The 23,939-nt window shown below is 33.0% G+C and overlaps 2 protein-coding genes across 3 annotated transcripts; one reads left to right on the top strand and one right to left on the bottom strand.

Moving 5' to 3' along the window:
* Positions 1 to 10,615: 10,615 nt before the first annotated feature.
* Positions 10,616 to 12,306, top strand: LOC110614697 (UDP-glycosyltransferase 74B1). The gene is made up of 2 exons (XM_021756319.2): positions 10,616 to 11,270; positions 11,404 to 12,306. The coding sequence occupies exons 1-2, from the start codon at positions 10,626 to 10,628 to the stop codon at positions 12,169 to 12,171; spliced, it is 1,413 nt and encodes a 470-aa protein (XP_021612011.1). The 5' UTR covers positions 10,616 to 10,625; the 3' UTR covers positions 12,172 to 12,306.
* A 2,340-nt stretch (positions 12,307 to 14,646) lies between these two features.
* Positions 14,647 to 19,860, bottom strand: LOC110615920 (DEAD-box ATP-dependent RNA helicase 22). Of its 2 annotated transcripts, none has more exons than XM_021758134.2 (8): positions 19,387 to 19,860; positions 18,484 to 18,771; positions 18,185 to 18,298; positions 17,635 to 18,053; positions 17,191 to 17,503; positions 16,238 to 16,390; positions 15,916 to 15,967; positions 14,647 to 15,303 (listed from the first exon to the last, which is right to left on the bottom strand). In XM_021758134.2, the coding sequence occupies exons 1-8, from the start codon at positions 19,729 to 19,731 to the stop codon at positions 15,251 to 15,253; spliced, it is 1,737 nt and encodes a 578-aa protein (XP_021613826.1). In that variant the 5' UTR covers positions 19,732 to 19,860; the 3' UTR covers positions 14,647 to 15,250. The 2 variants fall into 2 exon arrangements, with proteins under 2 accessions (XP_021613826.1, XP_021613827.1); XM_021758135.2 differs by having other exon boundaries at positions 14,647 to 15,300.
* Between the last annotated feature and the right edge of the window lie 4,079 nt (positions 19,861 to 23,939).

The following is a 23,939-nucleotide window of genomic DNA, read 5'->3' as shown; positions in this document are numbered from 1 at the left end:
TTCATTCTCTTGTAGTTGTTAAGGGACTGGATGCAGCTCATTGACACCAGTAACATCCCCACAGATTCCAGGCTACACAGATTGTCGATCCACCAACCCTTGTATGTCTCCTCGAAGCTAGGGATGTCAACCTGAAGGAAGAACAAAACGAGGTAGAAACAGGAGGAAAACAAATCAAAACACAAGAAGAAACCAGGAAAAATGTAACCTTTTTTAATCCCTCTCAAACATGCCCAGCTACCATCACAAAACAAAAAAAGAAAAAAAGAAAAAAAAAAACACTATCCGCAACCCAACCTAGCAGTGGAGGGAAAACTCATTGCCGAGAAAAGTAGGAGAACTCTTTTACCCGGTGGAGCAGAGGAGGTCAATGGTGGTAGTAAGAGAGGATCTTGAACCCCAAAAAAACAAGTTTCATATGCAAGAGTTAGATTCTCCTAATTGGTATCTTGTGTTACCATTTTTGTCTAGAAAAACCATCAGGACAATAAAGCATCATTGATCGTTGAAGTGACTAATGGGAGAATAAGGGATAATACCTTTATCACTGCTTAGCAAAGATCTTGTAGTATAAAGCTGTCGAAAATACTCTCTGATAAACGAACAAAGGTCACAACTCTAGCTCAACCCAGGATGGGCATCCTATAACTTACCTGAACTTAATTTTCTATCGTAAAATTATGTGCTGCATGAGCCGCCTTTGTAATACAATGTTTTGCAGGCAAAAAATATATTTCAAAAAGAATTTTAAAAAATTTTAAAAATTGAGCTATGTTTAATTCTGTCAGAATTTAATATGCCCAAAAATGATTATCGTTTTGGATATTAAATTTGAAATATTTAGAAGAATATATAATTAACAAGATAAAATAAATAAATAAACGACAGAAGAACATATAGTCCTGCTGCTGTGTAAAAATAGAAGGGATAAAAGGATTATCTGGATTGTGGAGAAGTGGCAGTGGCAATAGAAGAGCATGGGAATAGTTTGGTAAATTGGCATAAAATGTAACATTTAGCTGCTTTGCTTGTGGAATACGCACCGCATCGGCGTTTATGGCAATTTTAAACTGTATATAATAGTCCGCAATGAAATTATTAAATAATTTGAGTTAATCATTTTGAGTTAAGTAAAAAGTTGATTCAAAAATTATTTAGATCAATTTGAACTAGACTGTTTTAATTGGTATCAGAGCCGCTTATGGATAAAAAAAATTGTGCAAAATTGGTATCAGAGCCACTTATGGGTAAAAAAAATTATGCAAAATTAGTGGGTCTGCGAGGAAAGAGCTACCCGTGTGAGATGAGGTGGAGCCGTCCGAGGGGTATTAGCGAATTATAATATCCGAGAGTCCGGTCCTGGTTAGCAATTGTATCCAATTCAAGGCAGAGTTACCCGTGTGAGACCTGGTTAGCACACTTGCTTGTGGGAGACATTCTACATCGACGATTTAAATTTACGGCAATTTCAAATTATATATAATAGTTAGTTGTTTGCTTGTGAGAGACGTTCTACATTGTCGATTTAGGTTTATATATAATAGTTAGTTGTTTGCTTGTGAGAGACGTTCTACATTGTCGATTTAGGTTTACGGCAATTTCAAATTATAAATAATAGCTAGCTGCTTGTTTATAATAGACATCCCACATTAGCGGTTTAAGTTCACGACAATTTCGAATTATATATAATAAATAGCACAAAAGTTTACGGTAATTTTTAATTATATATATTAGCTAGCACGAAATTACTAAATAATTTGAATTAACTATTTTGAACCAAGTGAAAAGCGAGTGCAAAAATTATTTAAATCAGTTTGAATCGGACTATTTCATAAAATTTAGATCAAACAGACCGAAGTGAGCTGAAATCTGTTGGGAAGTAAGAATGAAAAAGGAGTTTGATCTCTTCCTCGGCTTTTAAGCCATTTTATTTTCACTCTAGACCTTTATAAACACATACAAATTTCTTCATTTTAAAGAATTCTCTCTTTTTTTTTCTCTTTTTTTTTTACTTTTTAAAGGGTAGAATCATTGAACAGCTATTAAGTGGCAATGGGATAGATGATGTGTTAAAAGATTAAAACAACAGAAATATTTGATTGATATTAATTTTGCTAAGAAATGTGCTGCCGACATGATTGAGAAAAGTTTATAATAAAAAGTGAACATAAGATAGAGTATCTTGAACCTTTGATCGAAATATAGCAATTCTCTAAAACTAGAGGATCGAGAATCCTTGGAAACTTTTGTACATCCATGTCAAAAGGAATACTAAATAAGTCATGGACAGTGGCAGCAATCGACTCGTAGTTCTTGCTCGGGTTCACTCCTCCATCAAAATGTATCTTCATAAAACTATGAAAATATTTTAAATTTCTAAAAGATGGAAACATGATAAATTTAATGAGTTTAATAATTACTAAATTAAAAATATTTATATTATATAATTTTATATATATTCTAATTAACTATATCTAAAATTTAGATATAAATATTTAATTCAACAATTATCTAGAAATTATTACTTATAAATGCTTAATATTTCAGTAATAGTATCGTTATGTTTCAATAAATCAAAGATGATAATGGGCCCTTCAAACCTCTTTTTTCAAGAATAAACTGAAGAATTTGGCTCTAGAAAACAAAAGTTTGTCCTGGTTCTTGGGGAGGTCCGGCCAACTGGCCGGTGTATGCAGTCTTAGCTCTCCCTTGATGATGGATCTGTAGAAGAGTTTGTAAAATAAATTTAGATTTCATAAAATTTTTATGCCACCTGAAAATTTTATAATCGTTAAAGATTTTATTTATGAAATATTATAAATTTAATATTTAAATCTAATATTAAATCGAACCGTTATAATTTTATTATATTATTTTAAAATTTTGATAACAGTTTATAATAATTATTTTTTTTATTATAAATAATCTCATTTTCATAAAAAAATACACTCCCATTTATCTACTTTATTCCTTTCTATTTTTATACTTTTTGCTAAATTATAAATTAAAAATAAATTTTTATTATTTTAATTTTTAAAATTAAATTTTAGAAAATTCTAACGAGTGTTGACTTTAATCCTTGTGGGAGTGTCCACACTGAATCTGATTTTATTGTTCTATCCTAATTGTTTTAATGATTTTATTGTTCTATCCTAATTGTTTTAATAAAAAGTAGTGGTTGTAGCGACTCCTTGCTAACAAGGAGCTGTCTTCTCTCCTCCAGTATGTACTAGGCCTATTTTCCGGAGTTCTTCCGGCTCTGGCTCGAGTTCTTTGCACCTTTTATAAATGACTGGCTGCAGGTTTTTCTCCTTCCTCGTTGATGCATTCTCCATTGTTGAGCACTGCTATCTATCCTCAGAGCCTCTCCCCTCTCAAGCGTCTCTGCATTGCGGGGCTGCATCAAGTGAGTTGTTTTTGATGCGGGTTGTTTTGAAGCCGACTCTATTTGATAGAGGTGAGACATTCAAATGGAATTAAATAAATTAAAAATTAAAATATTAGTATTTATAAAAATTAATTTGAATTAATTTTAATAAAAAATTAAATTAAATTAAATCAATTTGATTTAATTTTATGATATTTAATAAATTTTTTATTTTTTATATTTTATTTTTAATATTTTAAATTTAATTGAAATATTTTGTATTTTAAATATGATCTAATTTTTCTATATTATTAAAAATAATATACTATTATCATTAATTAGTTCGATTTGATTATTTTATTTTTTTTAATTAAAATTGAATCGAATTAAAATAATTAAAATTTTTTAAATTAAAAATTAATTGATTTAAAATGAATAAAAAATTAAATTAAAATTTTAAATTAATTTAATTTAAACGATTTTTTAATTTGAACATAATAATGTCACCCCTGCTACCTAATTGCTTTCGTGGGTTTCCAGGGGTTAAGTTGGGTGGTTTTGTACCTGTACTGGGCTTATTTAGTTTAAAGCTTGCGCCTTGCATTTGAATATTCTTTTAATGGATTTTCACTGTTAAAAAAAAATAATAATAAATCAAAGATGATAAAGAAAAAGACTCAATAGTCATTAGGATGTAAACGCGTAGGGTATCCGCGAAAATTAAACTACCCGAACCCAAATTTGATTTATATTAGTAATATCCGAATCCGTTTCGAACCCGATTAAAAATTAATTTAAACTATCCGAATACGTACCAAATCCAATTATTATTACCCGAATAAAACCCGAACCCATTTAATCTTATATATTTTAATTAAAAATTTATATAAAAAATATTTCTCATTAATAATTTTCATTTAAAAAATTTAATATTTTTAAAAAATATTTAAATTTAAATTTTTAAATAAAAATATATAAAAAAATTTACAAATATTATTGTAAAATATATTTTTTATATTAAATTAATTATTTATATAAACGGATTCGGGTGGTGGGTATCTGTACATAAAACCCGAATTCAATCCGAACCCATAACGGGTATTATTTTTAAAACCCGAATCCGTCCCAAACCCGATTATAACTATTCAAATCCGTTTTATTAGAGTTCGATCGGATCGAATACCCAAAAATACCCGATCCGTTGCCATCCCTTAGTCATGCTTTTTACATCTTTAATTAAATGTCAGTGATAAAGAAGTTCATCCATCATCTTCGAAGTTGAAGCTTAAGTCGCTCAGACTTTAGAAAATAATTTGATTTGAGAAGGACGACTCTTTTATTTTGATTCCATGAAAACAGAGGTATTTAATTTTCGGCTGAACTCATCTGGGGAGTTGACGAGCCTAATTAATTATTTGCTTACTCTGCCGACATTCTTTTGTTTTTGTTCATATATATATATACTCTCATTATATTATATTAGCCGGCGTATTTAAATCCTACTTTAATAGATATTAACTTAAATTGTACCATAAGTGATGTTTGTCGCTTTCTCTCAAATTAAGCTAGACATCAGTCATGGCGCAATTTAAGCTAATATCTATAATTGTTGAGTTTAAATATATTATTTTAAAGCATTAAGGGCCTATTTGGACCTTGAAACACTTAAAAGAGCTAACCTAGCTGTTTGGTACAAACACTTGATGTAAAAATTGACATTTTGTCGTTTGTTAGTATAATATTTTCTTAAAAAAAAAAGCGATGTTCGTGCTCAATTAACGCGGCTGTTTTTAGGCACTTTTGGTGAGAACTGTTTCACTTGCGGCTACTTCACCGACGGGCGGCTGAGTGTTGGACAGTGAGACTGAGACTCCCAATTTTACTTCATTATTTATGACTCACGGAATAATTTCACAAGACATATTTAGAAATTGCCTAGCGGTGCAATTCAATTCCCCCTTTGCTTTTCAATAAATAAAGGACACAGCGAAAATAAGAAACAGAGCAAGTGGCTGTCTGTCACCCCTGCCCTACTTTCAATTTTTCCTCCATGAGAGCCAAACAAACCTTTTTCCTTTTTATTTACTGGTCAGTTTTATTGGGTCTAAATCAAAATATAAACTAATTGAATTTCTAAATTTTATTTATGATCAATTAAATTTTATAATAAAAATAATTAAATTAATTGAATATACAATCAACAAAGAAAATGAATATATACTAACTCCACTTCATCAGATTGTCCCATTTCACCAAACTTAAAAAATAAAAAAGAAGAAGAACGTCCCATTTCGAGCATTCATCTCCCCATGAAAATGAAATGGTTTTATTTTTTTGAATTACATATTTCTCATATTTAATCTGTGAGAAGACATCACTATAAATGAAGTGAGAGAAAAGATTTGTGGATGGAAAATGAGGAAAATTAGAAGCATCAAATATGAAGCAGCGGAGCTAGCAAATTGAATGGTTGGATAATTAATTAATAAATTTTTTAAATTATTAAAATATTTTAATATATTTTTAAAAATTTTTTTTTAATTATAAAGATTATATAATAATTTTTCATTCACACAGTATATATATTTGATAGTTACAAAGTCAATGGGTGGGTGCATTGACCCCACTTTGACGCATGTCGATCCGCCTACGGGTGTCGTCATGTATATGACATCAGCAGTTACGCCTGCAGTTGCGGAGGAAATAATGTCGGCCGTCGACGCTAGAAAAGTGAAGAAGCTCCTTTATTACTTGAAGTAACTCGTTCCTAATTTCAACTTTGTCTCGGGAGATGCTTTGTACAATCAACACTGAGCCAAACAATTGCATTTTGCCATTGACAAAAAAAAAGTGCCAATTCCATTTTGTCCTGCTCCTGCAAAGGTTTATTTAAATAAAAAATAAATTTGAAATTTTAATAAAGTATTGATATTTTATAATCTAATTTTCAATTTTTATGAAAATTTATAAATTATTATCTATTTCAATACTCCTTGTATTTCTGTTATTTTTTTCCTTGTTTTCACATTTCACTTTCATGATAACAGCAAAAAAAGTTAACTTTAATTAAAATAATAATCGATTAAAGAATTATAATATAATTTATTAGTTATATTTCAGTCCTTATGTGTTTATTCCTTATATTTTTGTAATTCTAATAAAAAAATATACATTAATTCATTATCTTAAATATATGAAATTTTATTAAATATTAATAGATATTTTAAAAAATTTCTTAAAAATATGATAAAATTAAATAAAACTATAATAATCAATTTATATATTTAAAAAAATAAATAATAATTTTAAAACAACTAAAAAATTAAATATTGATAAAAATTATGGAATGATGGTAATTATATTAAAATTAAATCATAAAATTTTGAATTCTTTCAATCTCGATTATACAAAATAAAGAACAAATTAAAGATTTAGTTACAATTAATCAACTTTCTCAATTTCAATATATATATATTAGTATTAGACACTTTTTTATAGTTATTAGTTTTTTATTAAATATATTTTATATATTGTTTATATATAATTAGTTTTCAATAATCAATTAATTAAAAAAATTCACAAAAAATTGATAAGTTAAAAAAGTTTCAACATGTTCTAAAAAGACTACATTACATGAATTGAAGCTACAAGACAGAAAATGTGTGCATAAAACGTGCAACATGGAAAAAGTATGTGCATAAGACATGCAATATAGAAAATGGGTTATTGGCAGATGATGAAGATGACTTGGGCGGTGACATTATGGACGTGGATTATGAAGTACATTGTAATATGGTTTGTAGCCTGTCAAAATTTTAAAAAAATATTACATAATTTGTTATTTTATCGAGTTTATTGTTATTTTGTTTGAAAACTCATGACATATTTTTTAAAAAGTATGGATTGAAAAATAATATCTGTACTGTTTAAACTTTCACTTAATGATAAAAAAGTAAAATTAATATTGAATGAAATTGTAATTATTTTTGCCAAAAATAGAACATCAATTCAAATAAAATTCTTATGATTTTGACCGAAATTTAAATAGTTTAGAAAAATATATAATTTAATTTTATTAATTATAAATTAATAAAAAAATACATATATTTTTTAAAATAAATATTTTAAAATGGATAACTACTAGATGAGTTTTCGAGTGTTAATCTCAAAAGACAAAGGTTAAATTTCTATCGAAAAGCGACTCAAGTCAATTATCCTCTGGATGAGGCACAAGGCGGGGTGTAAGTCCCATTAAAAAGTTTAAAGTAATTTTACGATAAAAAGTAGAGATTGTCAAGTGCTAACCCCTTAACAATATTTTAAAAAAATTATTTAAGTCTTGTTTGATAATGGTCGGATGAGGGTTATAAATGAGCACAGAGTATATAAACACTCAATGAAAATAATAAATATATTTTTCATTAAGATCATGAAAGATTACATAGGAGGATGATCTTCAGGTTTTTTCTCTCGAATCGAAGATACATCAATATTGTCTATTACATTATCTGCAGAGACTCGGTCGGTAGAATTTTCTTCAACTTGTCTCTCTCACTATTGCTCATCTTCATCACCTTCCTTCTCCGAGAAGATATCGTCTATCCAGGTAAAGTTTTCAAAAGGAAACCGCTTTTCCAACTACCTTCTCCGCCTTTCCCTCATAATCAATCTTGTACAATTCAACCCACTTTCTAAGAGGTTTGGCACTAGAAACCGATAAAGAGGCCAACATAATGGCCAGCACAAAGCCCTTTTATAAGTTTAATATAGTCAGGCTGATTGCAGTCCTCAACCAATACACAAATCTAGATAACATGTTTCTCGATCACTTTCACACCTTCATGAAAATTCACTTTCAGCTGCTCTTCGTAGACCATACTGGTATCCTTCATGGATCTGATCATCCATGTGAACACTTGAAGAGGGAGCATAGACACGAAAAATTTCTCGAAAGCATACGATATTGGTCATGAAAATATTTTGTCCTTCTCGATTAATACGAAAGGGGTGTCATTGACCAGGATGTTTTTGCTTTTATGGACTGCCCTTAATATAATGATAAAAGTAAGAGTGCGAGTGGGGCCATTGAAGGAAGAGCTCAAGGTAGAACTTTCACAAGAAGAAGAAGAAGAAGAAATATTTCTATTCATAAAAGGGAAAGTAAATAAGAATTATCGTGAAGTAAGGAAGTTCGAATGGAAAAGAAGAATGGTCGAGTTTTTTCTAAAATACAAATATAAGTTGTAGTGGTATTTGGAGAAGAAGAAGAGTTTTTATATGATGGCTTTGTCTATAATTTTTGATGCAGCTCGAGAAATAAGACAATCGTCATTTATGGGCAGAAGCAGACAAAACAACACGAGTATAGAAGGTCAATCTAAACATGTCATGTGCCTAAGATTGTGAAGATAATTGTCACCTTCAAATCTGAAGAATCAAAGACCAGCGGGGAACTCTAATGTAATACAACAATCGTCCAAAATAGGCCATGGGCTGTCATCATGAAACAGGGTCACGTGGTAAGTGTCTGATAAACTGATATGCGGTCTCACTCATGAAAAAGAATACCCAAACACCATAAAATTTGGTTTTTTATCAAAACTCTCTCCCTCTCCTGAAAAGGTCGAGTATTTAAATAAAGTTACCGTTATTAGATACAACCTAACAGATCTACTTTACTCATGTAATCAGGGATTTCTGACCAATTAATCGGCGAAATCCCTTATCAATTAACCGGCCACATCGTTGTTAGACTTTTAGGAAATACTGTAATTAACTTCATCTTCTTACAGTATAAAAGTTAATGATTCACAAAAATGAAGGCACGTTTTTCTTACACGACTACACTGGAGTTCAAAACAATTTATTATACTTGTTCTCTTTTGAAGTTTACTAAATTGAGCGTTTGAGTGATTGTTATAGACATCAACCTGAAATCTCTCACATTTACTCAGATAGACTTACTATCAAGTCAAGTCTGTGAGTGCGATTATAGATAGATTATATGTTATGTTTTTATTTTCATTTTAAACGTGATATATTTTAAAAAATAAATAGAGTTAAAATTTTATTAGTTTTTTTCTGTTTATTTTTAATCCATTTTTATAAAAATCAATTTAATTGGAAAAATTTTTATTTTATTTTTTAAATACTATGTAATGTTATATCACATATTAAAATCATTATTTTAAATTTTGGTCTTTATAAGATGAAATGAACTTTTCATAATTTTTAAATCAATTTAAAAGGCAAAAAATATTTTTTTAGTTTATTTTTAAAAATAAATTTAATGTTCCACGACATATTAAAATCATCATTTAAATTTTTCAGTTTTATAAGCTAAAAATATCGCTTTATTTTAATTGAATTATAATAAAATAAAAACACAATTAAAGAAAATATAAGTACAAAAAGCTTATGAATTTTAAATTTATATAAAATTTATTAATAATTTAAATAATAAATATTTAAAATCAATTAATTAAATTTAGTGTCGTTTTCAATGTTTTTTTAATATAAAATGTTTAACTTTTTTTAAGAAAAAAAAAAGAAAATAACTATTTAAAAAAATAATTTATAATTTTCAAAGTTACTCTTTCAGAGAAGTAGAATAATTCTAAACTATTAAGGGTATTGTTCGCAATCCCTCTGCTCCCCTCTAACTCTTATATATAGTAGAGACGCTACACAGGGATTTAAAATAGGGAAAATTACTTTTTAATCCCTGAGATTTAACGTAATTAATACTTTTATCTCTCTATTTTGACGACCCAACACTTAAGTCCCTCACTTTATTTTCCGTTCAAATTCGTAGTCTTTCCGTCCAAAATAGCCGTTTGGGACACGTGAATTGACAAAATTAACCCTCACTAAACCCAAACCCAAATGCCTCCTCCTCTTCTTTTTCTTCCTCTTCTTTTTCTTCTTCTTCTTCTTCTTCAACTGGAGAAAACATGGAAGAGAAAAAAAAATAGAAATTTCACATTGAGAGAAGGGTATTTTTGGAAAAAATTATTATCTCTCACCTTTGACTCTTTGACCAAACGGTTTAAATGGACGGAAGGACTACGAATTTGGACGGAAGAGAAAGTGAGGGACTTAAGTGTTGGGTCGCCAAAATAGAGGAATAGAAGTGTTAATTACGTTAAACCTCAGGGATTAAAAAGTAATTTTCCCTTAAAATATATAAAAAAAAAACTTTCCTGGCCTATAAATAGGACATCTTGGTGCGTAGAAAAGGCCATCCAAAGAATTAGAAATGAGGGAAACAGAGTTCAAAGGGCACGTGGTGGTGCTCCCATATCCAAGCCAAGGCCACATTAACCCTCTTCTCCAATTTGCTAAGCGTTTAGCTTCCAAAGGTCTCAAGGCAACATTAGCCACTACCCATTACACCGTCAAATCCATCTGTGCTCCAAATATCACCGTTGAACCAATTTCCGATGGCTTTGACGAAGCTGGTTTTGCTCAGGCCAAGGACGTGGACCTGTACCTCAAGTCCTTCAAGGCCAACGGCTCAAGCACTCTATCTCACCTCATTCAAAAATTCCAAAACTCTAGTTTTCCTGTCAATTGTATTGTGTATGATTCTTTTCTGCCTTGGGTTCTTGATGTCGCCAGGCAACATGGCATCTTTGGAGCTCCATTTTTTACAAATTCAGCAACTGTGTGTAGCATTTTCTGTCGAATACATTATGGCTTCCTCACCCTTCCCCTGGAATTGGAGGATAATAAACCTTTGTTGTTACCTGGCCTGCCTCCATTATACGACTCTGACTTGCCAACTTTTCTCAGGCTGCCTGAGAGTTACCCAGCTTATTTGGCTATGAAATTGAGTCAGTTTTCTAACTTGGACATGGCTGACTGGATTTTTGCAAACACCTTTGAAGGGTTAGAAAGCAAGGTACGTGGGGATTTGTACTAAATCTCGTCGATGTAATCTGCAAGATTTATTTAAATTTAATTAAGTAGCCTGCAAAGTGGTCGATCAACTTCAATTAATTAGCGCTGACAAATTCACTTGCATGTTCAAACAGGAGGCGGGAGGCATATCAAAACTTTGGCCCGCGAAGTTGATCGGTCCGATGGTTCCATCATTCTACTTAGATGGCCGGATTGAAGGAGACAAAGGATATGGAGCAAGTCTATGGAATCCACTTGGGGAAGAGTGTCTGAGATGGCTAGAAACAAAAGCAGCTCAATCAGTAGTGTACGTATCTTTTGGAAGCATGGTTTCTTTAACAGTAAAACAAATGGAAGAACTTGCATGGGGATTGAAAGAAAGCAATTTAAACTTCTTATTGGTTGTGAGAGAATCAGAAATGGACAAACTTCCAACTGGGTTCAGTGACTCAATAAACAACAAGGGTCTAGTAGTGACATGGTGCGACCAGCTTGAAATGCTGGCGCACAGAACCATAGGCTGCTTCGTGACGCACTGTGGGTGGAATTCAACCCTAGAAGCTCTGAGCCTTGGGGTCCCAATGGTGTGCATCCCACAATGGACAGACCAGGTACCTAATGCCAAGTTCATAGAAGATGTTTGGAAAGTGGGAATCAGAGCTAAGGAGGATGAGAAAGGAGTTGTGAGGAAACAAGAAGTGATTAGGTGTTTGAAGGAAGTAATGGAAGGAAAAAGAAGCTATGAGATTAAGAAGAATGCGAGACAATGGAGGCAGATGGCTAGAAAAACAGTTGGGGAAGAAGGGAGCTCAGATAAGCATATTAATGATTTTGTGGAGCATTTGGAGCTGGCTAATAAGAAAGGAGATGCTAAGGCTCTGAATGGCTATTATTATTATTAGTGTCAAATTTCAACTAGATTTTTCTATTGGGTTGAGCATATTCCATTTCATAAATTATACTGTGGGTGCCCTGTCGAAATCTTGTTTTATGTATTTCTTTTTTAATATATATATATTAAAAAAAAAATCTCCCCAGTAGTAGCAAAGCCAGGGACCACGCAATCTCTCAAACTCCTGGCTCACCTCATGACACGATTCCTCCATCATCCACGTCTCTACGTGACTTAATCTCAATTTTGAAGAAGTTAAAGAATAACCTCGACCATACCAATTAGAATTTCTTAGACAATACTAACTAAAATTTTTTTATTTGATACCACAATCTATTAATATTTTAACTTATATATTGAAAATGATAAAAAAAAAATAATTTTTATATTTATTTTTATTTTTTTTATTATTTATTATTTTTTTATTTCACCTGTTATAATATAAAATTATTGTACCTTAAAATCACTCAAATCATTCACACGTGATTCTTATTTCGTATTGAAGACGTAGCACTAGCCATGACAGCTGTTAAGTGGCGTCTTTGCCTTTGCCTTTGCCTTTGCCTTTATGACTCCACTTCTTCAATAATGAATTCAAATTTTACATATTAAACATTTTTTTTACCGAAAGTAGAAGTCCCTTGAAGTAAAGTAAATGGGTGTACAAACTAAAAATGGGCTAAGCCTCATGACTGGCTCATCCCCAATTTGTCCTTTTGAATTGAGAATTTCGTTCGCCAAAAAAAAAAAGCAATTTGAGAATTTGGTAAAGTTTAATTCAATTAAATTTTTTTAACAATTGTCTTATTCGAAATAAAAGTATTCAAGCCTTTTTAGTTTGAAAAATTTTTATCTAAAAAAATAAATTTCACATGTTTTTATATAAATTTTATTTATTACAAAATAAATTATACGAAAATTTGCTTTTGCCAACATAAAACACAAAGCCCACTCAGACCAAAAAGAAGCATCATTTCCATAACCAATAAAGAAACTGATAGCCATAGCTCTAATCACAATAAAGGCATGAGTTAGGTAACTAAAGCCAGTAGCCAGTTTAACTCAGAATCAATAAATCCCGAAAAAACTGGCCAGTTTCACATGTGACAGCTCCTTGGCCCTCATTCTCTTACAGAAAGGGGAATCACATTACACATTAAATCTTTTCTTTTTTGGTAATTTAAATATATGTGCACATACGAGTAGTTATATAAATAATTAATTACATATGCAATATATTATTTTTATCATAATATTTTAATTTTACACATATTAATATTCTATAAAGTTACAAAAACTAAAATACAACACATTAACAAATCATTTTATTAATTACAAAATAAATCTTTTTATTAATGATTTATCTGATAAAAAAGTCTAAACATCTACAAAAGCTTATTGTTATAGTCAATTTTTTAAATTTTGAATAATAAAATTAAATATTTTTAATTTATTATAATATATTTAAAACTATTAAATTAAATTTGAAAAGTTTAAGATAATCCTTAAATTTTGGAAAAATTTGTAATATTTGAAGTTAATTTTGAAGTTAAATCTTGGATAAATTATAATATTAGAAAGTGAAGTTTGTCAGATTGGTGTTTAAATCAAAATAAATAATAATCCCACTGCTAAGCTATGATCTCTCCGCATAAATCTAATTAAATGTAGACTTTGGTTTAGCTTTCACAAGTTTACAACTTCAAAAATATAATTTAAAAATAAGAATTAAAGTATTAAAATTTAAAAATAAAGAGACCATTTTTGGAAAAAATTAATAATTAAAACATCTATTAAACATTCAAATAATAATACTCAAATTTAAAGTAATTCTAATAATTTAAAATAAGTTCAGAAATTTTAGAAGTATTGATAAAATTTTATTACTAGTTTACAAATATCATATCCATTATCATTTTCCAGCGTTACAGATTTAACGAGTAATAAAAATTTCATATATTTATAGTCATATTAATGCCATTCATTATAATCACTCACTACAAATTTATTCTTGTACTTTTATACATGGGCTGAAAAATTGCCACTGACGTTATGACTGAAAATCAAAATTACTTGCTATAAATCGCAAAATTAAACAAAACAATTTCTTTTTCATTGACATGTCTAATAGGGTAAATGAAATCTAAGTCCTGTAATTTAGTTAAATTTAAACATTAACCCCATAATTTTTTGAAAAATAACTACTTAATCCTTACAATTTGAAAATACAAATAAATTAATCTCTACACAGCATTATCCATTTATTTAATTAATTCCAGACTTATAATTTATATACATATAATAAATTAATACTTAAAAAATAATTTCACAAATTAGTCTATTAAAATTACAAATGTGGTGTTATTTAAATTACAAATACAAAAATAGTCGATTTTTTAAAAAAATATATGTTTTTAATGTATAGATTTCAATAAATTACAGAGATTAAGTTATTCAAAACTCTAAGGTCAAAAGATAATTTTCCTACCAAAATCATTCATTAATTTAATGCCCGAAAATAAAAAGAGAATAGGAAAACTCCGTATTGCTCGCCAAATTCAAAGCAACTATACACTAAAACGTACATTTTCACATCTGAATACCCTAACAAATCAAATTTTCCACTATTCATTACCTTGAGAACATCATCCCAAATAGAAGAACTAAGTGTTTGCTTCAAGACCCACGAATTTCACAGCCATTATTCCTTCCACACGGCTGTTCAAGACTTTAATCTACTACGGTAACGTAATTACAGGGCCGGCTAACACACTGATTGGTTTGATCTAAAGATGCCATCGGGCCAGTGATTCAAAAACTGTATAGCAGCAATTTGAGAATTGGCAACAATAGACTGGTCATGAGTAGTGTTTTCTTCCCACCCACACCCCCCCCCCCCCAACAAAAAAGGCAAAAATACGCTGATCAGAGGGAATGTTTTTGCACCAGAAGTGATGGGGATATGCCCAGATTTAGGAGAGAAAATTCAATTATCAATGTTATACAACAAAATTTACATGTACATTATGAGAGTCAAAACTAACAATTCAGCAGACCAATGATCATAAGCTTTTTATGTACCAAGTTCCTTATACCCTCACCATTTCGTTGGCTGATGCATCTCTGACTTCACTGGAACCTGCTAAGATGAGTGAACAACAAATCAGTCCACATTTTTGTCAATACAGTTACCATCGTCATTAATTAATCCGTGTCATAAAACACTCTATCAAGTTAAACTTTATGGATTACAAGACTGAGCATCGCAAAAGTTTTGCCGCAATGCAACTTTGTACTGAGTTGGAGAACCGACATCTGACAATATTTTATCAAATGCAAATGCTCAGGCATCTAGAGAGTTTTGAAAGTACACTGGCAGGACTTCAGGGACGTGAGGGAGAATTTTGACTAGCAGCTTTGTTTATAATTAAGAATTCAGATTGATATTTCAAAATACCTAATGCAAATACACTGAAGAGTGAAGTAACACATTGACATTGGCACAAACAATTCATTGAGGAAATTTATGTGAAGATGCTTTTTAAGGAAGAAATCGTTCTTTTCCCTTGAAAATTCTAGGACATCTCGTTCCACCAGTCTAGTCTAGTGACATCACATATTAATGAGGATTAACAGTTTCATAATATTTTCAATTTTTTCTTTACTGTACCAGAAATAGGTGATAGAGATTTCAATTTGTTTTCCTTGTCCCTTGATTTGAACTAAGGAAAACAATTCTAAAATAATGATCTACCTCTCTTCTTAAGTTTGTTTCTGAAGCTCCTTTTTCTGCTGAAGGCTGACTCCTGTATCCATATCAAAACGTTTTAGCTCTTGCTCAGGGTGTTGCACGTCAGAAAATATAGAAGTACATTAAATTTAATATGGAAATAAAATTTTAAGTGCTAATATTATGACTCGGAATAATGACCTGTACTTGCCATAGAATGACCAGTTGGCCACCCCAAACTAATTTACTAGAAAATAAATCTTTTACTGCTGCTTGGGGAACAATAAAATAATGGTGGTAAATAATTTCTCAAATGGGAACTAGTAGAAAGTGAAGGTGAAATTACCACAGGCTGACCCAGTTTCTTCGCTTGACGAATTGCATCAACAAGATTACGATTGGATTCAGTATACAGACTAGTGACAAGCCCATATTGACCAGCTCGAGCAGTGCGGCCAATCCTATGCAAGAAATCTACAGCAGATGTGGCAAAGTCGGCCTGGAAAATGCCAACAGTTTCCAAAGCAAGTTCTTTTAACATATAAATCTTATGGGCAAAGAGAGTTCCATAAATAGATATCGAAACAATCAATATAAGGCATGATAATTTTAAGGGAAACATTAGTGCTCACCCAAGGGAACAGAAATATGTCAACCCATGATAAACCCCACAGTAACTACATGCAGTTAAGTTTTGCTTCAACTAGAAAGCGACAGTGAATTGTAATTTTCTAAAAGCCAAAATGATGGTTTCTGGGACACCATGATTTGGGTATATTTAAATTGAACTGAAATCCTGTAGGAGCTTATTAGAGTCCACAAATTAATGCAATTTAAATTTATCATCCAAACTAAGGATGATACGGCTCTGAAATTTTAAATTTGAGAAAACTTCCGGTGGTTTATATCTTTCCTTCTGGCAATAAGAACCCTTTCTCTCAATGTGGTGTATCTGGTTCCAAATCCTAGGCATCTTTTAGTCTCCTGCAGATTCTGAAAACCAGCAAACACTTGGCTAGTTGTCTCTTGTGCAGCTTTTTTCATTATGGCTACTTGTTAGCCAAGCTAATTAGAGTATCCCATTCATAATACATGCATGTCCCCCATAGAAATTAATATACTTCAAAGAAGTGGTTACCTAGTATTTTGTGTTGCTTGTCATTTTTCACCGATGAATATAATTTTAACGTTACAAACTTTTCTTCAGAAACTGGGAATTGCCAGTGTTTAAAGTTATTATGATAATATAATGCATGCATAAATCAAGTACCAAAGTAATCTGTCAATATAAGAACAAACCTGGATAACATGTGACACATTTGGAACATCTACTCCACGTGCAGCAGCATCAGTGCAGACAAAAATTCCACCTTTTTCTCGGAAATCAACTAAAGTCTTTGCACGTTCCTCCAAAGAAGTGTCTTTATGGTACCGATAGCATTCAGTCCCCGCTCTCTCCAATATTTTAGCAACTGCTTCAACAGCATCAACAGTGTTTGCAAAAATCATAGTTCGACTAACATCAACACCAGATCTAGATCCTTGGTTCACAGCATCTATAAGTTTATCCACCTGGGTATCAACTGTAACTTCAACCCACCTCTGTTGCAATCTGGAAGAGAATAGAAGCAATTAATAGCAAAGAAATCAATTTGCTATATCATTAAATTGGCCAAAAAGCAGCGGAAAAATAACAGTAACTTGTAAGTTGCAACAGATAGCAAGGAAGATGGAGTGTGGCACCTGGGGTTGTGACGATGAAGATAGTTTCCACTAATCCAATTGGCATCTGGAAACATATGTTTCAACAGTGCTCCGGCAGTCTTTTTCCCATTAACTGGAAGGGTGGCTGCAACAAAAATGTATTGTTTACTGCGTACATAATCTTTTCTCACTCTCCTCCAGTCTTTTCTGCTGATGGACCCAGCTTCACCTCCCTCTTCTAAGTCCTCAGCTTCATTATCATCTTCAAAGTCTTCATTTTCTTCGAAGGTAGATTCATTTTGGGGCTTATCATCCTCTGAAAAAAACTCTCTTGGAGAATCAGCTGCAGATTTACTTAGTTGAGACAACTGCTTCTCATCAAAACGGAGCATGTTTATTAGACGGATAACCTGATTTTGGAAGCTCCCACAGAGAAGCATGTCTGCTTCATCGAAGACCTGCCAATTAGAGTATACAATAGTTGAAGACAACCAATTTCTCAACTAACCATTGTCAATATCATTGTCCATTTTACTAATAACAACAATTAAAGGGAAAACAACAAGGGTTTTCAGGCAGAGAAAAATACCACATATTTCACGCCACGAACAAAATTCAATTTTCGCTGTTTTTTTGGGTCAATATAATTAAGAAGAGCAGCCGGTGTAGAAACAACAATATCAGGTTGATCAACTGGCCATCCCTGCAGTCAAGATTTATTAATAGACTGTAATAAACATATAGAACATTAAATGTGCACAAGCATCCATCAGAAAAAGTAAGTGCATCACACCCCTGAAGTAACACACAAGAGAAAAACTTGCCACCAGCACCATGCAGATGTACATTTGTACTGTAATCAGATAACAATAGTCATGGCATCAATACCTGTCTGCCACAGACAGCTGTGACTTTGAGAAGTGGTTCACCATTATCATCACAAAGATAGCTAGCCATTCGAACCACTTGTTCACACAACAACACATTTGGACAAAGAACTAGAGAAAGTCTATGGGAAGGCACCAATCCTTGATCAGAATCAGATTCTTTGGGATGATCCAGTGGATTACATAACTTGTCAATTAAGGGAACCAGGTATGTATGCGTTTTACCACTACCAGTTTCCGCTGCTACAACAACATCCTTTCCTGAAAGTATTGAGGGTATACAGGCAGCCTGGAATACAAGACCATTATCCATTATAAAACTACCCCCAAAAAAATGATGCAACCAAGAGCAAAAATCATTGGCAATTTCAAAATTAGAACTCAAACAAATTTCATATTTCTCATTGACAAGTCCAGAAAGATAAATGCCTGGAATGACAGAATGTTAAATAACACCTACTATCAGTTTAAAATCACAAGAAATTTCCTTTATTTGTAATCTGCACGTACCAGGCAGTGCTCAAAGTGGGTTCAGTTTGCCTAGATTTGGGTTTATACAATTACAAGCTCAAGGGGTTGCCGCTCATTTATCAACACAACGACACGTTTCCTGATATTATATTTTCAAAACAACAACTGTAACGCAATAGTTGAGAGAATAGCCAGTAAAATCCAAAAATACTTCTCGATGAAGCATTTAACCGATTTCTGCTGTTTCTTTTTCTTAGTTGTTCCTCCTTTTAACTTGAAATTTTTTTCAATAAAAAAAAATCAATTTCTTTTTCCTATCTTCATCTCTAAGTATCATTACTTAAATTCCCGTGTCTAAATTTGCTTTAAATTGGCTAGTTACTTGTTAAAAATAAACATAGATATAGATATGTGTGAATTTAGATCGACTCACCTGAACTAGAGATGGTCTTTCGATGCGGGCATTAGAGATAGCTCGACAAAGCCGATCAGACAAACCGAGAGAAGCCCACGAAACACCTTCGTCAGCGAAGAACGTATCATTTCCCACCTTATCCGACAAAGCAGCCGCAGCGGCAGTAGAAAAACGATTACCTCTTCTGCTTGACTGATTGAGCCAAAACAAGCGGATTCTCAGCGAAGAAGTTGGAGAAGATAAGGAGGATAGAGGAGAACTAGAGATGTATGAACAGGAGTGCTTCAATCGCGAGAGGAGCAATTTAGGCGGCGGCGATAGTTTGTGGAAATGGAGCATTGAAGCAGAGCGATAGACGAGCATTTCCGTTGTAACTGGAGAAACTTGGTAGGAGGTGGAAGATTAGGGGGTTAAGCATAAACCCTTGCCGTCTGCTCTGACCTGTGAGGATTTCGGATGGCAAAAACGACAGCGTCAACTAGGGCGTGCATTACGTGAGTTCTGTTTAAAATCAAATCTAATAGAATAAATTGAAAATTAAAGTATATATTTATAAAAACTCAATTAAATCGATTTTGATAAGAATTGTGATTTAATTTGGTTTGATTTTTTAATAAATTTTTTACTTTTATATTTTATTTTTAATAATTTAAAATTTATTTAAAATATTTTAAGTTTAGTATGATTTAATTTTTTTATATTATTAAAAATAATATATTATTATTATTAAATCAGTTTGATTTTAATTTTTTAATTTTTTTATTAAAATCAAATCGAATTGAAATAATTAAAATTAAAAATTAAATTGAATTAAAATAAATAAAAAATTAAATCGAATTTTTAAATGAATTCAGCTCGGTCAATTTTTTTGATTTGAAGTAAAATTATTATAACTCCTGAAATTTTAAAAAAATTACATGGCCACTGTTTGGTTGAAACTGGATCAATTAATCGGTTCTGATTCTTGAACCGCAGCAGAACCTTAGAATCAGGGGCTGGTTATGATTCCTCCTCTTATAAACCGAAACCATCTGACCTAATTTTAATTTGATTTTTTATTTCTAAAATAAATTAATCTATAAAATTATAATATTTAAAATTAATATATAAACAAGTAATTAAATTTAAATTTATTTTTAATTTATAAAAAATATTATTTACTGTTGACCATTGGACCTCATCTACCATATGCTAGATCAGGACTGAGAAAACAGAGTCGGTTCAAAACCCGCGAAATCCTTTAGGTCGAAAGGCCTTGCTCCTCAGGCCTCGACTTAGAAACACGGAACAGGCCGGGTCACATGTGAGCCGGGGTCCAGTGGTGAGAAATCCAATTCAATGATATGACATGATGGAGAATGGCAGGTCCAGTCACTTTGCAGTTCTGTCTGCATGCACGCCGGGAAAATTAAATGGCCGTCTAACATGGAGATGGCGTCTAATGCTTTCATACGTACGGACTTGCGTGATAGAGGCAAGCGACACTATAGTAGAGAGGCCGTTAGGAGTCATTAGCAGACAAATGGAAAGGAATAAAATGAGAGGAACACTTTTCTTTCCATCCAAGCTTACTCAATCACTGTGAATCCTATTCTCTGAATCTCAGAACATCAATTGGCGCCGTCTGTGGGAACGAGGGAGATCTTCTCATCACCGGATTTCCTTTTCTGCAAAATCCACTGAGATCCATAATGGCAAACCACAATAAAAATCACCAATGCTGCTCTCTTTTTCCAGAAGGACAGCAATTTTCTTTTTCCAGCCAACCACCAATGCTGCTTAACTCTTCACCAAGCTCAGCAGTGAACACATCCCGAAACACCATTTTCAACCAAGAACTCCAAACTATAACCCTTCAACTGCAAAACCTCAACCCATCTTTAACCACCCAGTCCCTTAACAAAGCAGTGCCATAGAACCGGAGCAGGGAGTAAAGAACAAAGCAGCGCTATAGAACCGGAGCAGGGATGTAACGACCCGGAAACCGGACCGCTACCGGCGCTAGGATCCAGATCGACTTAAGGTTGCCGGGACCCGTAGCAAGCCTAACATGCATCCTGTACAACTGGTATAATCCCATACATGATCAAACATATACATAAAACTTTAAACTTTTTCTTTCATTCACCAAGCTTAATCTGTGCATGCACAAACTCAATATCATAAAACCCCACACTGGAGCCCTCATCAAATGCTCCAATGGGGTAACATATCATACATTAAACTTGGTTTACATAAATATCATCATTTAAACATTAACATACAATCATGTATCAAAAGGGATTAACCATACATAACTAGGGCAAAGCACAACTCTAACCATGACATGTCATTACATATCCTTACACTACATAACTCTATTTTACATTACATCATATCATTTTGTAATTTATTACACATCTTTACATTACATCATGTCCACTACTATTCTATTACATACACATAATCATGGCTATAACCTGTTGACCACCCGAACTATCTCTGTCCCTGCAAACCTGGGGGTTAGGGGAAAGGAGTGAGCTATAAAGCCCAGTGAGCAAAACAGTAAAACAATAGATTAAAACATATGCTTTCATGGAATGCATCATAACACAAACAATACACATCAAGGATGGACTTGTCACTTATAGCCCCCCCCATATCCAATAGATGCACGGCCCTCAACGGGGCTCCTCAGGCTTCCTCTTAAGCATATCATAACATAGCATAACATGTCCAACTATGCCAGGGGCGATACGTCCACACCTGATCTTCTCTTACATATAACATATCAAGTCCAACTGTGCTAAGGGCGATACAGCCACATCTGGTCTTCTCTTACATATAACATATTGCCAGGGGCGATACGGCCACACCTGGTCTTTCCATCTCATCTCATATCATATCATCTCATGTCATATGGTATCATATTAAGGGCTAGAGGATCATCCAATATCCATCCACATCATCATCATCAAATTATGCAATGCAACATATTCGTGAATTCTAATGCAAACAACCTATTACATAACATGGTATTCATGATGCGTGAACATGCTTAAAACATTTGATTTCTTTAATATAAAAAGAAGTTATGTTTTACTCACCTCTGGCTGACGCTTACTAACTCTGGAGCAGCTAACTCACTGCTGAACACCTTGGTTCCTCAGGTCCGATCCTACACAGGTGGACTCAAATGAGAGACCAAACATACTCTAATAGGACTCTAAACAACTCCCCAAAAATCTACTAAAATATCATAAAACAATCATAGAAATCATGCAAAGGAAGGCTGAACAGGGCACTTTCGGCGGCAGGTTCGGCGGTCGAAAGTCCCTCCAGAGCCGAAACTCAGCCACTTTCGGTGGCACCTTCGGCGGCCGAAAGTGGTTCCAGAGCCGAAACTCATGCATGTTCGGCGGCACCTTCGGCGGCCAAAACTCCCCTCCAGAGCCGAAAGTCCAACTTTCGGAGGCAGGGTTCGGCAGCCAAAACATGCCACCACAGGCAGGTTCGGCGGCCGAACATGGCTTCGGCTGCCGAACCTGAGTTCTTCCAGAATGGCAGAACTCAGCCTCTCTCATGCACAAAGCCTCCCAAACTTTCCAAACTCAAATTACAATAACCACAAGCATGCATAAACATGTATATAAACATACAGGGGTCTCAAACTAGCCTAAACCCCAACAAACATCACATTAAACATGCATAACAACACACAATACCTCATAACTCACATAACCCTAACATTTTTTACATCTAGCCTCAACATGTATTTTTACCCCAAAACCCTTCACAAAACTTACTTAAAATATTGTAAAAGATGAGGATCTACACTTACCTCTTGAAGATCGAGGGTTGGTGCGACCCAAACTTTGAGATGTGGAGGAAGAGAGCTCTAAAGGTCTCCAAGCTCCAAAACCTTGATCTAAGCTTAAAACTCTTCAAAACAAAGATGAAATTCATGAAAACTTGAGGAATTTGAAGAAAAAGTATAAAAACAACCAAAGGAGAGCATGAACTCACCTATGCCCGAAAAGAGAGAGAAAACTCGCCCATTTTTCGGACAAGGGGCCTTTTATAGGTGGCTGGCCAAACTCCCTTCGGCGGCCAAACCTGCTCCCGCAACTCCACCACATTCGGCAGCCGAACTTGGGGTTCGGCGGCAGCAAAAGGAAGCCACTTTCGGAAGCCTAACGTGCCCCCTAAACAGCCCCATGTTCGGCGGCCGAACTTGGGTTCTTCCCTCCTTGGTCTTTTCTTTCAAAACTCAATTTCTTTCTCATTCAAAACCTTAAAATACTTTAAAATATTTTAGAAAACCTTTATTTTACCATTCTAGAAGGCTCCGACATCCGAGATTTCTGGATTCCAACGGAGATTCCGCCGGAAAGTTGGATTTACGATGCCGGGGTCTAGCCGGGTATTACAAGGGAGTAGAGAGCAGAAGGAGAGGAAGAATTCTGTGAAGATTTGGGAGATTTGAATTTTGAAAACAGTAAAACAAAGAAGAGACGTTTTGATGGGAGCCGTTCTCAGGCCGCATAGTCATAATGGGTTCTAAAAATTTACTACATCATCAATCATGCAAT

The sequence above is a fragment of the Manihot esculenta genome, chromosome 5 (assembly GCF_001659605.2).
Source record: "Manihot esculenta cultivar AM560-2 chromosome 5, M.esculenta_v8, whole genome shotgun sequence".
NCBI lineage: Eukaryota > Viridiplantae > Streptophyta > Magnoliopsida > Malpighiales > Euphorbiaceae > Manihot > Manihot esculenta.
Note: the sequence above shows the minus strand (reverse complement) of the source record. Positions and strands in the feature narration are given on the sequence as shown.